General features: G+C 49.2%; 1 protein-coding gene across 1 annotated transcript in view; it reads right to left on the bottom strand.

Moving 5' to 3' along the window:
- LOC109482786 overlaps positions 1–13,568 on the bottom strand; it is a 59,382-nt gene that overhangs the window by 31,393 nt on the left and 14,421 nt on the right. Inside the window, 11 exon segments of the mRNA XM_019785621.1 lie at positions 1,646–1,824; positions 2,443–2,557; positions 3,770–3,928; positions 4,154–4,248; positions 4,498–5,406; positions 5,793–6,003; positions 6,593–6,732; positions 7,141–7,296; positions 7,717–9,314; positions 9,793–10,756; positions 11,127–13,535. Coding sequence (XP_019641180.1) covers positions 1,646–1,824; positions 2,443–2,557; positions 3,770–3,928; positions 4,154–4,248; positions 4,498–5,406; positions 5,793–6,003; positions 6,593–6,732; positions 7,141–7,296; positions 7,717–9,314; positions 9,793–10,756; positions 11,127–13,535 — 6,935 coding nt within the window.

The raw sequence follows: 13,568 nt of genomic DNA, 5'->3' as shown, positions 1-13,568 counted from the left end.
TTTCTTTGGGTTGTACTTCTGGTTGTAGTGCCCTCCCGACGAGAAGACGCCTCCCAGAGCTTTCTTAGACGTGGAGGCATTCTTCACTTGGTTAACAAAATCATCCCAAACAGATGTTTTGATGTGGGGTTATCTCAGATAGGAGATGTTTTAGTCTCCTTTTTCCCGTACCAAATTGGCACACTGGTCTCTTCTATGTAGGAAAGTTGAAGAGGCACTACCCAGCAGCACTAGAGCCGATTCTAAGGTCTCCACCACAAAATCCTTGTCACATGGACGGCGATCATATTTCAGTTCATACAAACAGTGCGTCAGTGGCTTAGCGACTTGCATAAAACGGCTATGTAGGCCCAATAATTTCCGTTCTCCCTCGGCTGTTTTGGATTCCAACAACGCCGATTGATCTGGGGGAAGGTTGGGGCACTCACGATGTCAATCAAGTTAGAGGGAACCGAATATTGCCCACACCGTTTCTCGTATTCCTCCTTAGGGAGGCGTCTAGTGAAAAGATCATTTAGGTACTTTTTTAGATCCTCCGAAGCAGGGGAAAGACCTGAATTACTCTCATTGTAAGGATTGTCAAATGACATACCTTCCTCCTCGGCCTCCTCGGAGGCCGATTGGTTCTCTTCCCCGTCCTCTGAGTCGCTTCCCGAGGCGTAGGACTGTGAGTCCGCGGAGCAAGAGGGTCCGGGACCGCCCGTTCGGTAGGATTGTATGGCTTGGAGAGCTGTCGTGACGTCCTGGAGGGTTCTCTCCATCGCCGACATTCTGCTCTCAAAGGCGCTAGTCGGTGGCGCTGGGAAGCCATATCCAAGCGGGGAAGGTGGAGGCGGCATGAAGTTGAACCACGGGTTGGGTCCGTAAGCCGCTGCGGCTGCCACATGTGGTCCGCCGCGCGGGAAGCCGCCTTGGGCGGGCTCCCTTTCCATGTGCGTCACGCTGGAGTCGCCTGCCCGGCGGGCAGCCGACCCGTCCCCACGACTCGTATCGACCGGAGCCGAGCACGAGCCGGAGCCGCCCGCTTGCCCGGCAAAATCGGCATTTTGTACGCGATTTTGGCCGAGAGGGACCTGGTTTTGCGAGGTGTCCGTCGGCATACCAGCGTCCCCATGGGAGGGAGAAAGCGCGGGGTCCGCTGACTTTCTCTCCTCCGCGTGACTCTCTTTCGCGGTTTTAGCGGGCTTTTGGGAGGTCCGAACCTCCCTCACATCCTGCGACGGTGTCTTGACTTTCTTGGAAGACATCCCGGTTGTATAAGGGTTGACAACGACGCGAAAAAACGGAATCAAGCTTGATGAAAAGCTGAGTACAACTCTCGACGTATTTCCAATATGGCGCGCCAAGGAAAAGAATGAGGACTAGGGCATTATGGGATAGGGGTAACCTTTGAACTTTGACTCTTGGCGTAGTATATGCAAATTAAGGAAAACTGCACATTAATCAGGTATTTGGCCAGTGATAGCACGAAGGGGAGCTGTGAGGGACAATCGTGAGTTACAGCTGCTAACATGCACAGGACAAACTGAACACAATACTTCGCGGCGGAGGTCACTGATCTCTGACACATTAAGGTCTGAAAAGCACATGCAAAGTAACATAAGTACATACAATGCAGCCGACATAAGACAGACTACCTTCCTACCTTCCACCCCGGTTTGCACTTGCAGTGACTCGGCCCGACGCATTCTCCGACGCCGTTGCAGTTCCCGATCTCCTTGCAGTGGAACTTGGAGCAGTCGTCTCCCTCCCAGCCCCTGTCGCAGACGCAGGACGTCCCCATACACAGGCCGTGGTGGAAGCAGTTTTTGGGACAGTTGCCAACTTGCGTAACAGAAAGGCATCATCAGTACGCGCGAAATCAACAAGACAGAGATTAGAATCGGTTTACCAAGAAGCAGCTAGGCTGGATTTCGAAAAGCATCACACCGCGTAATCCTAAGGTCACATTTGCACCGGTTCCTTTACGGAGTGTAGCCCGAGCAAGCCCTCTGAAGTCGGGAGAACGGCTGTCGTTATCATGATTAAAAGCCTTTTACATGGTTAAAAAAATCCTTTGCGCTACACCTGATGCACAGCTGCAGTCTGGGACCCACCTGCACGGGCCGGCCACTACCAACTTCATTTGAGGACCTTTTAGGGTTTACTCACTCCATAAAAAGAGTGAGGGGCCCGCTATCTATTGTTCTCTTCTGGGCTATTTTGGGTTAACTCCATGTGTTTATTTTGCAACACAATGGAGAAGAACCCCATTTTAACCCTTACATTTTTACACTTCAGCTACGAAGTGTGAAACAGGCACACGCTTGTATGATCATAGTTACCAGTGCCCTCTGGCTTGGAGTGAGCATTTGGGACCAAGGTTGTACTAGTAATACTGATATATGCAGGCAATGTGAAAAGTACTAGTACTGTGTTGGCTCAAGAACGGTGTCTACTCACCTATATCCTTCCTACATACAACAGGATGTCTCTCGAGTTCACAGTCTGGGTACAGACTCAGGCCATCATCGCCCTTAAATCCGGGAAGCTTCAGATAGGAACACTTCGGACGATTCTGCAAACAGAACATAAACAGTCAAATACAATAAAACTGAACTAAAGGAGCACTTAAGTTGTTGCATGACGCCATTTTTGGAATGTGCCATAATCACCGTAATGAATGCATTACAAAGCCTTTCCAATCATCTCCCATCAAATCCTAATTAAAACCCACGTCGACAGGAGGCTTTCTTCCATTTAGGCATGTCCTCGCTAATACGTTTAGATGGGAAAATTCATCCTCGTAATTTCCTATGGCGGTCCCTAATGGCTATGCTAAATGGATTGACTAATATGTAGGGACAGTTAGCCTAGTTACCAAACCTATTCTAGCTGCCGACTCTCTTCCGTCGTGTTTTTATTTGCGTAGAGGACGAAAGAGACTCGGTGGCTAAAATACGTAGTCTAACAAATAACGCAGGTTCAAGTACAGTAAAATTTTGCCCAATGTTGAGAAAAATTGGATAGATGAGAATGGCCACCTTAGAGTACATATGCTCGCTTCGGATGGGCAATTAACCCTCCAGCCGACTCTCTCTCCTGGCCAATTATTTTTCTTTTTTGCGGACATTCTACGATCCGTACCCCCGTAGGAAGGCCTGGTGTCAACTTGTCATGCCAAATACACGATCCTGCCAAATACATGACTCCGACACTACTTGGGGGGGGGGGGGGTCCAATATATAATTGTAAAGTTTCTTCCAAATTCATGCCTGAGGGCTAATTGCAAGAACATGATAACAAAAATAAACAGTAAAAAATGATAATAAGTAATGCTAATGCTATTTTAGATATACATTTGTTGGGCTTGATTTCTTTTCCGTGTGCAGTGGAGTATGTAATGGCCGACATTTTTTTAAATATATGAATTGGGAAATGCAGTATCTGAGACAATGGGGTGGGAGGGGTTTAGTAGTGATCTGGGAGACTTAACCTAACCTAACCCCAATCGTAAGTCTAACCCTAGCCCTGAACAATGATCCCAACTCTAACCCTAACCCTACCTCTAATACCAACCCTAACCCTAACCCTAACCAGGCCCGGCCTTTCACGTATGTGGCAGCTCATTTTAGGATGCTGCTCAACACCGGTAGCCTGGGTTCCAGACCAATGTTAGCACACTGGACACAAAGTATCTCAGTGAGCCAGGCTCACTGACATGTTTTGTGTCAAGTGTGCTATGGGTTTGGAACCCAGGCTGAACACCCGGAGGAGACACGGCCCTTACCCTGGCTGCGAACCCCTCCTGCTGCGCGGTGAGATGACTGGCTGCCTCCACCCAGGCCGGCTCGTTGTAATTTTCGTTGTAGCCTCGGGACAGGAGCATCTCCAGGACAAAGTCACGCTCAATGACGTCCGTGATCCAGGCAATCGATGCTCCATCAGACTGCAAGGCAGACAAGATAATTAGGGACTTCAGTGATCCTCAAAAGTAGTATATACAGAAAATGCACCGTATTGTAATTAGAATTTTTTAATCATATTTCACTCCATACCATGGTATGGATGAAATATATTGTTTTTGTTCACGGTAATTTTGTGTTCTTTCTGACATAACCAAATAGGAGATGCAGTAGCAGTCATGAATATGTTTTTTAGTAACCAAACTCACCAAACAGACTTCGACGGCTTCTTTCCACGTGAACACCTCTGGTTTGTAGGTGTAGCAGCTACCTCCGTGCGGAAGCCATCCCATAGGACAGCTTTCTGAAAACGGAATCATAAAAGAATTTTCATGAGAATTTTGACAGGACATTTTTTTATCCCTAAAAGGGCGAAAAATGACAGCTGATTTACAATGTGCAATTTAACAACAGGCAATGGATATGAAAAAATTTGTAGTATGAGCTTGAAAGTAAATAATTGCAAGAAGGTAATTTATGCAAATTACTATGACGTCAGCATCATATCTGTGGCCACGCCCATTTTTAGAAAAGTAAATAGTAGTAAAATTACCTGTGCGATATTGGAAGGGCGGGGCAGTAAGGAAGGGCACGTAGGTCACTTTAGACTTGCTGGTTCTCTGCTTCCCCAAGATTCTGTCTGCGACCTCCGGTCTTTTGGTGAAGCCCCACCAGTTGTTCGTAGCGATGACGCTGACCTCTTCTTCCTCTTCAACGTCTTCGTCAAGCTCCTCGTCACCCTTCGGTTTCTCTTCTACCTCTTCTTCGTACTGGTACTGTAACTGGCTGATCTCGTACTCGTTGGCCGGATTTTTGATGAAGTTGGACTGATACATGATCGGCCCGTCTGTGACAATGGTCGCTTGCAGGGCCTGGTTTTCGCCCTTGTTGAAGTGGACGAGGTTACCGGCGAAGTACTGCTGCTCGGTCGGGTCCGTGAGCGCGCTGGCTCCCTGGTACTGCCACTCAACCGTGTACATCCCGCTGTTGTTGTAAAACGTGTTGTTGTAGACGTTGGCGACGGTGTTGGTGATGACCAGCGCACTGCGGTACTCTTTCGCCGCGTTGTGGGCGATGTGGTTGCCGACGATGTTGATGGACATCATCGGCATCACCATGCTTCGTAGAAGCACGGCCTCGCTGTCCCTGTTGTTGGTGAGAACGTTGTTTGCGATCATGTTGCTTCGTTGCTCCGGGTTCCTCGAATGCATGAGAATGTGTATCCCGCCCACTCGGTTGTTGGTCACCAAGTTATTGGTGATCATGAACTCGGCGTCGCCAACGGTCATGGCAAGGGCGGAAGAAAGGTCGGCCCCGCCGATCAGGTTGTCTCCATTCTCCGCCAAGATGTTCCGCTCTACGTTGACTTTCGGGTTACGTTCAAAGGTGCTGGAGTAATGGATTCCGCTGCGCCTGTTCCCGACGAAAACACTGTCAGACACTACGTGAGATGCAAACTTTCCTGGAAGAGAAATAAAACAAAAACAGAGATGAAACAATACTGAGGACGAGGACGAACGAAAACGGGCACATATTTGGGTATTTCACAGAGCTTTATTGCACGGCAATCGTGCACGGCGCAATGCATGGCAACGACTATTAAACATAGGCGTATAGAGTAAAACTTAGCAACCTAAAATAAAGCTTAACATCCTAATAATAACTAAAACAATAAGCATAAGTCTTTTTTATAGTGTTATAATCGAGTGGGGCTAATAATGAGTTTCGGTATTTTTTCTAATAACTAAGCAGTCTTTTGTATATTTACCTATTATTGCATTGTGGGAGTTATTGCATCACATCAATTCTAAAAGGCGTCAATATTTTATTAAATGAGCCTATCCTTACCTTTACTGCATTTCTTGAACTCAATATTATCAAGAGCGACGTGGCTGGGGATGGTCCTGGCGTGGCCTCCGATGAAGACTGCGTTGAAGTCGTCCACGATCTGAGACAGCGGCACGACCACCTGCTGCCAGCCGTCCGTGTCGCGGTTCTCCCGGGCCTGCCAGATCTCACGGAACCCGCTGGTGTCGTTCACGTAGATAACCAGCGACGTCTACGGAGAAAGGATCTAATGAGAGCCTACGAGATGTGGCGTTGAACAGTACAACACAGAAACATAGTTTGGTCTCAGGGTGGAACTATAGGTGAATCACAGGGGATATACATGTAGTTCCAGGAGATGGTGTCTAAATATGTACATCCGATCTATAAACAAGCCTTTTTGCCTTGCCTGAGGGCTTCTTGTGTTTGTTTTAGAAAAACTACTTCCTATGTAGATCCTTAACGCCAAATAAACCGGTTAAGCTATAGTTCTTGTGTAGATCGAGGCTAGGATATTTGGTCAAGGTAATCATGTTCCCTTGTATCTCCACTAAGAGCTCATGGTTTGTATGACATGACGCTTCAATGTTCTTAAAGCATGCAGTTTTATCATGCTAAAGCTGATGAAAGGCGAACTAAACAGAACCAGCTAGTTCATACATTATCACATGCACATAACCATTGCTGGGGTCATAGATGACGAAGTCAATTACGAACTGTCCTTTCAATAGTAAGTAGAAGAACATTCGCAATGCAGTTTCCAGATCATTCAGATTATCTAAAATATTATAAAAGTCGACATGGTGGAGAATATTACCGACCCGTGGACCTCTCATGTGATAGTAGAACGATAGAGTGCAGAGGTCTAGTTCCACAGGCAGGACCGGCCCTGACAGGACACTGTAGGCAGCCTCGTCTTTATCGAAGTCTTCCAGTCCAGTTCCAACGTAGATATATCTTCCTGTAAGATGCATAGGCCAATACATGTAGGTAGAAACTAGAAAGGTAATAGTTGGAAAGCAAATGCATAATGTTAACCTTCACATGGTCTAGCCTAAAAAACACTGCTCCGTTTTTTTTACTCAAACACATTCGTATACATGTATTTGGTGACCAGCCCCTCCAAATGTCCTGCAACTTGCTACATGTACATAATGTAATTCAACACCACAGGGTGACTGCTACAGCACCAGTTACCATGGGTGTCTGGATACAGGTCATTGATCTTATTTGTTTGGAGAAGAAAAAGGAGAAACAGAGCAAAAACAACATAGTTCTCTTCTCCTAATTATCAATATCGCCTGGGACAATTGATTCTAGGTGTTGGTTTTACTAGGTAACGATCAGAATTATGTACAAGCTTGCGAACCTTTGTATTCGCCCCCAGCGTCGTAGTTGGTGCCGTAGAAGTAATGACTGGCTACAGACCCGTCATAGATTACCCACTTGCTGCGCGGTGTGATCTCCTCCATATGCACGTCCCTCCACTTACACGGAGAGTCCTGGCTGAACGTACAGGGAGGGTCTACAAGGGGGGTGGCCGAGATTAAGAAGACACGGCATGAGCAAATGTGGTTGAACTTTTGTCACACTAGAAAGATAACTTTTGCGAAGTAAATCCATGATATTAGCCTTCACATGCATGGTCTAACAAACTACAGCTCTGTTCATTTTTACTCAAACGTATCCATATATTCGACGACCAGCCCCCCCCCCAACTCTTCTGCCACTTGCTACATAATGTAATCCAACGGCACAAGGTGTCTGCTACAGCACCAGTTACCATGGTGGCAGAGGCCTGGTCCGGGTCACTGACCTTATTTGTTTGGAACGGAGGAAAAGGAAACAGCAAAACCAATATGCTTTTCTTCTGCGAAGGCAAACATAAAAAAACGCCGACAATGTAGAGAGGAGATTAGCTATAGGACAAAAGCAAGCAACTTACATGATATTGGTACAGCCACAATCTCTGCCAGGAACTCAAAGTCAGGACTCCTTTCGTAGTTGTTGAACGAGATTCCGACAACGTTTGTTCCTGTTGAATACACCTGGTTTTCCTTCGGGTTGTTCATCTCGTCAATGACGATGAACAGTTCATCATCTGTGAATTTGTCGCCCTTGAAAAACGAGATACGCTTCTTCTGATTGTAAAATGACCCCGTGAGGATTCTGATGTCGACGACGAAGCCGTCTGGTGCCCTGATGATCTTGTAGGCCTCGGCAACCTCTTGTCGAAGTAACGAGGACTTGTAATGAAGAAAAGCTCTGTTCCTAACTGGTAAGGTCCTTGAGGGATCAGAGAAGGAGCAGAAGCCGAAGTGTCTCTCGTTTTCGATGATGTCGAGAGGAGAGAAGCTGACCCCGTTGTCGTTATTGTTGACGGTTGTGATGTTCCGGATTCTCAGGTCGTATTCTGATCTGATGATGTTTACTCCGGACCCGCGGTTGTGAAGAAATATGCTGTCGGCGATGGAGGTCTCCGTCTGGGGAACAAGAACTTCCAGTCCGCTTCCAGAGCAGTTCGATATGGTAAGAAACTTGATGTCTGGGTATATGTAGGTGGCCTGCAGAGCCGCTATGCGGCGCTGGTGTAGAAACCCTCCGCCTGTGATGTCCACGAACTCCAGCAAGGACTCGGAGACCTGCCGGTCGTAGACAGCTTGGTCGACGGAGAAGCGGACATTGCCCCACGGGATCTTTTCTTTGACAGCGCCACCGTCGCATCTGATGCCGACATCGTACCTGTGACTGCACAGACTGTATCCCAGAGACCCGAACGCACACTCCGTCAACACGCCTTCGTCTCCGCTGCAATGTACGTTATCCATCCAGACGGGGCCTTCTGGTCTCCCCGCGGCTTCGGTTTTGAACTTCCAGTCGCGTTGGTCTGGAGGCCCGTACCCCAGTTGTCTACACACCACCAACGCGTCCTTATAATCCCAGCCATCCTTACACACCGTCCCCCACTGGTTTCTGTAAAACACCTCAAGTCGCCCCTCACTTCTCCAGAATCCTCCCACAAGTCTGACGGGCAGGTCGTACACGGAGGTGTCGGTTATGAACCGCGCCTCGCTGTCTTCCATGCCCGTGAAGGTGATGTGCTCCTTCTCGGTTCCCTGAGCTAATAACGACCCGAGCACCAGCAGACCAACCCTCGGGGCGAATCGTAACTCTACACCGGGTTCGATTGATAGCGTGACGTTGTGCATCACAGTCAGATCCGAGGATACATAATACGGACTGCGGTCTCTTGTTAAGGTGGAATGATCCAGTAACCGGCCGCCTAGGATCGTATCGTCCCCGCGATACCGGGCCATGGTGTCGATGACGACGGCGTCGTCGGCCGGCGAGGACAGGAACGGGAAATATTCCACCAAAGCGCGATCGTTCCAGTCCTCGAAGTCGAAGATCCTCTCCATGAGCAGGTGCTCCTCCGGTGTGCCCCACCAGTTGAGACGTGCGTCGATCTCACTGTCGACAGACACGGCGGGGACATCCACAAACAGCTCCAATCTCAGTTCTTCGTTGTGGAATCTGTTGTATCTGTGACGGAACCACAATAGACACGATTATCACCAACTATTAAACCGCATCATGCAAACAGAGCAGCAAGACAAGTGAACACCATCAGGTAATGAAACAGTCAACTATTTTATACAAAATCTACATAGACGTATACAAGTGCACCAATACAAGTAAACCAATAACAAAACAATAGCTAACTAGCATGTCCAGAAAACGAGATATCAAAACCGATGCAGTACGATAAGCCACCAGGGGGCCAAAAATCTAATCATTTCGAGGGCTCATCAACATGTACTTACCTACCAAATATCAAGATAGTCCATCAAAGCCTTTTCGAGTTATCGTGTTTCCACATGCACACACGCACACACACACGCACGCACACACACACACACACACACACAAACACACAGACAGACACAGGCTCCCCAAACAAAAGCGAAGGTAATTATGGGAGTCCGACAACAACGACGTAAAATGATGTATGAAAGGATACCTTAACAAGGGCGCCATGAGGCCGGAGATGCCGAAGGCGAATGACATGAGCTGGTCGCTGAAGACGTCCTGTCTGCGGTAGATGTTACTCTGCAGGGTATTGTGGGAGAACGTGATCAGGCGGCTCTCGTCGTCCAGACTCTGACTCAACAGCTGGAAGTACACCACGAACCTTCCCGTGTTGTTGTAGAACAGGTTACGTGAGATGGCCATCCTCTTCTCCTTCCCAGTCACCATCAGCACACCCGCGTCTCCGCAGTCGTTCGATACGAACTTGTTGTCTCTGATCGTCATTTTGACGGAACCCGCGTCTTGTACGTCGATGATGCTGCCAAAGTTGTTGTCAAACGTGCTGTTCTGAAGGAGAATTTCCGAGTACATCCCATAGATGCTCATCACGCGACCCTCGTTGTGTGTAAATTCGACCCTCTTGAAGACCAGAAAGGGGTAAGATTTTCCTTTGATAGATTGCATGGGGTAGATGTGAATGATATCTCCGTGGTTGTGAGCAATACGAGTGCCTGAAATCTCCAACTGCCAGAGTTTCTCGCTGCCGTGGTCGGTCGTGACGCTGATGGCATGTTCCGTGTTGCCCGAGATCTCACAGTCTTCGACAGTGTGATATATCTTCGGCATCTGGTCCCCTAGCCACGTATATCCAGCGTAGAATTCTACTCCGTTGGTGTTGTTCGTTATCGAGCTCCTGATCAAGTCTATGGCGCCGCCATAGTACATCAGTATCACCCCGCTGTACATGTTGTTGTGTATGACCGACTGGACCACCTGCACGTTACCCAGGCTCTTCTCCACGTGCAGTCCTCCCATGCCGGACTTCTCGATGTTGGTCTCCGTGATGGTCGTCAACGTTTCGTTGGACTGGAAGTTGATCCGGATACCGTTCGCGCGGTTGTTGGACATGTTACAGGCCTCCACCTGGATCCCGCTTTCACCCGAGAACGTCTGTTCTGAAAAGATAGAGAGCAGCTCAGCTATATTTGAGGGGTAACATCTACTTAAAGAATCAAACAATTGCATTTAGCTTGAGATTTACGAGTCCAGTGTATCGTGGTTTGGGATGGCTCCCGTCGGGTCTGTAGACGCAATCCTCGCCGTCCAGTTCAACTGGACTCTCCGGTAGGTTTTGCACGACGGGAGCTCAATCAAACTCCTGCCGTGCAAAAATCCTATCGGGGAGCCTAACGGAACTGGGCGGCGGGCATCGTCTACAGGCCCGAAGGGAGCCTCCCCAAACCACGATAGACTGGACACAGGCTACATGTAAGCCTGAGCGATGCCCTGAAAATATAACAGTATCATCAAGGTAAAAAAGCTCACCTGGAATGGAGAGGACCAGCATCCGGAGTAGTCCAAACCCACTGCTTGATCCTCTGTAATTTACTGTGATGGTTCCCTCACTTGCGACCAGTTTTTGGGTCTGGTAGTCCAGGGGATCGTCCGTAACGACCACGATGTTGGCGGCGCTGTCATTGCCCGGAGATCCTGCCGTAACAACTAATGATTCAGATGGGTCGAGTAAGGCCTCTAGCACGACTACGCCGATTACAGAGCCTTCCTGTGTCGTGATGGTATCAGTACATACCGACTCCGTGTTCTCGTCAAGTTCTACGTAAAGGAAATCGTTGCTTTTCAACGTCTTGTCACCTGAGCAAACTTTGTGCCGGAACTGTGGAAGCATGACATCCTCGGCATCGGTTACGTATGGATCGCGGTGTTGCGGTCTCTCAAAGACAACCCCGTCTCTCCCGCTACCCGACACGGTGCTGTTGATGATTTTGAACTTGGGCGAGCGCATGGATAACCCGATGTTCGGACTGTCGATCACGGTGACGTTTGTGACCTCAGCCGAGTCTCGGAAAGGGTGCGTGTACAGGATGTGCATACCCATCTGGGCAGAGTCGCGGATTTGGACGTGTTTGAAGGTATGGTTGTGCAGGTCGACCCGAATCGCTGACGGGACCATGGGGGAGTCGTTGTTGTCCTGTGCACCGCCCCTCTCGACGACCGTATGTAAGAGGGAACTGTGCCCGGTGGACGCCGTAAACCTGATGCCCGACCAGTGGCCGCGGAGGCACCCGACGTACAGGTCGTCCTGATGTTTGCACGTGCTGTTCCCAACCGGCGTGGATCTGCATTTGGCGATGTCGTGGTCTTGAGAGCTGCACGAGACATTGTTCAACAGAATGGGAGCAGACGGTGGTCCAGGCTTGGAGAGATATTCGTAGTAATCCGGGTAGCCTAACTGCTTGCAGAGTATCATGGTGTCGGCGGCGTTCCATCCTTTACTACAAACCGTTCCCCACTGTCCACCGCGACGCACTTCTACTCGCCCCTCCCACGGACCCTTCCCGTCCACCAGCCGCACGTTTCCGACGTCCTGGGAAGGTTCGTGTAGTGTCAACGTTATGTTTGCCTTCTCCGTCCCCTCCGCTATCAACTGCCCATGGATCATCATCCCCACATGCATGAGAAACTCTAGTCTGACGCCGGCCTCGAGAACGAGCCTACCGCTGGGGAGGATATTAATGTCACGGGTTACGACGTAAGGACTGAGCCTCTTCGACAGAAAGACGTTCCCGCCGATAGTCCCTCCGATTGTTCTGTTGAGGATGACGAATTTATTAGCAGGTTCGAGCGATCCGGAGAGGGTCAGGTTGGATATATCGGGACTGAGCAAGTACGGCGTGAAGTCTACTTTAGCCAGAGTGTACCGACTGTTGTAGTCAAATATTTTGGCTGCGATCACAGCTTTTCTTCTAGTTCCCCACCAGTTGCGCGTTGCCAGCAACCTAGTCGGCGGACTGAAGAGCAGGGTGGACAGCTCGTATCTTGAATCGGGATTGTCGAAGATGCTTTTTTCTATGAGAGTGTTCGTGGCTTTGAAGACCATCACGGCGTTACTGAGGGCGCGTCCTATCAGATAGGGGAACGGTACGCTGACCGTGTTTTCCTCGAGTACGTTAAAGACGAAAATGAAGGAGTGGGCGGGCACCCTTTCGTCGGTGTCTCCGTTCATCAGATCCACATAGATGATGGAGGGACCCGAATTCATGAAGAAACTGTTCGAGACGACTTCAATGTCCACAGGACCCGACCGGACGTTTGGGGAGACCAGATGTATGGTCGTGTCCTTGTTGTCTTGAAATATATTACCCTCTATTCTCAAGTTAAACTCGTTCATATCGCGGATGACAAAGACTTGTCCGAAGTTTCGTCTGAACATGTTTTCTTTAACGAGGACCTTGGTGCGGTATCCGATAGTGCATGAGCCTATATCAACCGCACCTTTCCCGTTCGAGTTGATGATATTCTTTGTAATGACGAGACTGGACGCGTTCAGAGAACAGGTCGAGCTGAGCTTGATCGCCAGTCCCTTATTGGCGACGAAGGTGCTGTTGCGGACCTCGAACTGTTCTAGATTCTCGAAAACCTGTGGCGGAGCTGACGCCAGTCCGTCCCTGCCGTTCCGGCTCACGACACTGTCCTGGATGATCTCCTTCCCTCCGAAGTAGTCGAACAGGAGGCCGTTCTCCTTGTTCTCCTGCGCCACGACCTTCTCCAGCAGAACGTTCCCGATCCCGCTGGCGATGTGGAACCCGGATTTGCCGTTGCTCGCCAGGAGCGTCTCCTGGACCTTGACCTCGCCCTGGAGGTTCTCCACCACCACGCCGTCCCCGCCGTTCCGATGAAACAGGCATCTGTTCAGGGACAAGTCAACACTTTCTCCTGAAAAACAAAGAAACGAAAACATACTGAATG

Source organism: Branchiostoma belcheri, unplaced genomic scaffold (assembly GCF_001625305.1).
Source record: "Branchiostoma belcheri isolate BF01 breed outbred unplaced genomic scaffold, Haploidv18h27 scaffold60, whole genome shotgun sequence".
NCBI classification, from domain to species: Eukaryota; Metazoa; Chordata; class Leptocardii; order Amphioxiformes; family Branchiostomatidae; genus Branchiostoma; species Branchiostoma belcheri.
This window is presented reverse-complemented; position numbering and strand designations above follow the sequence as displayed.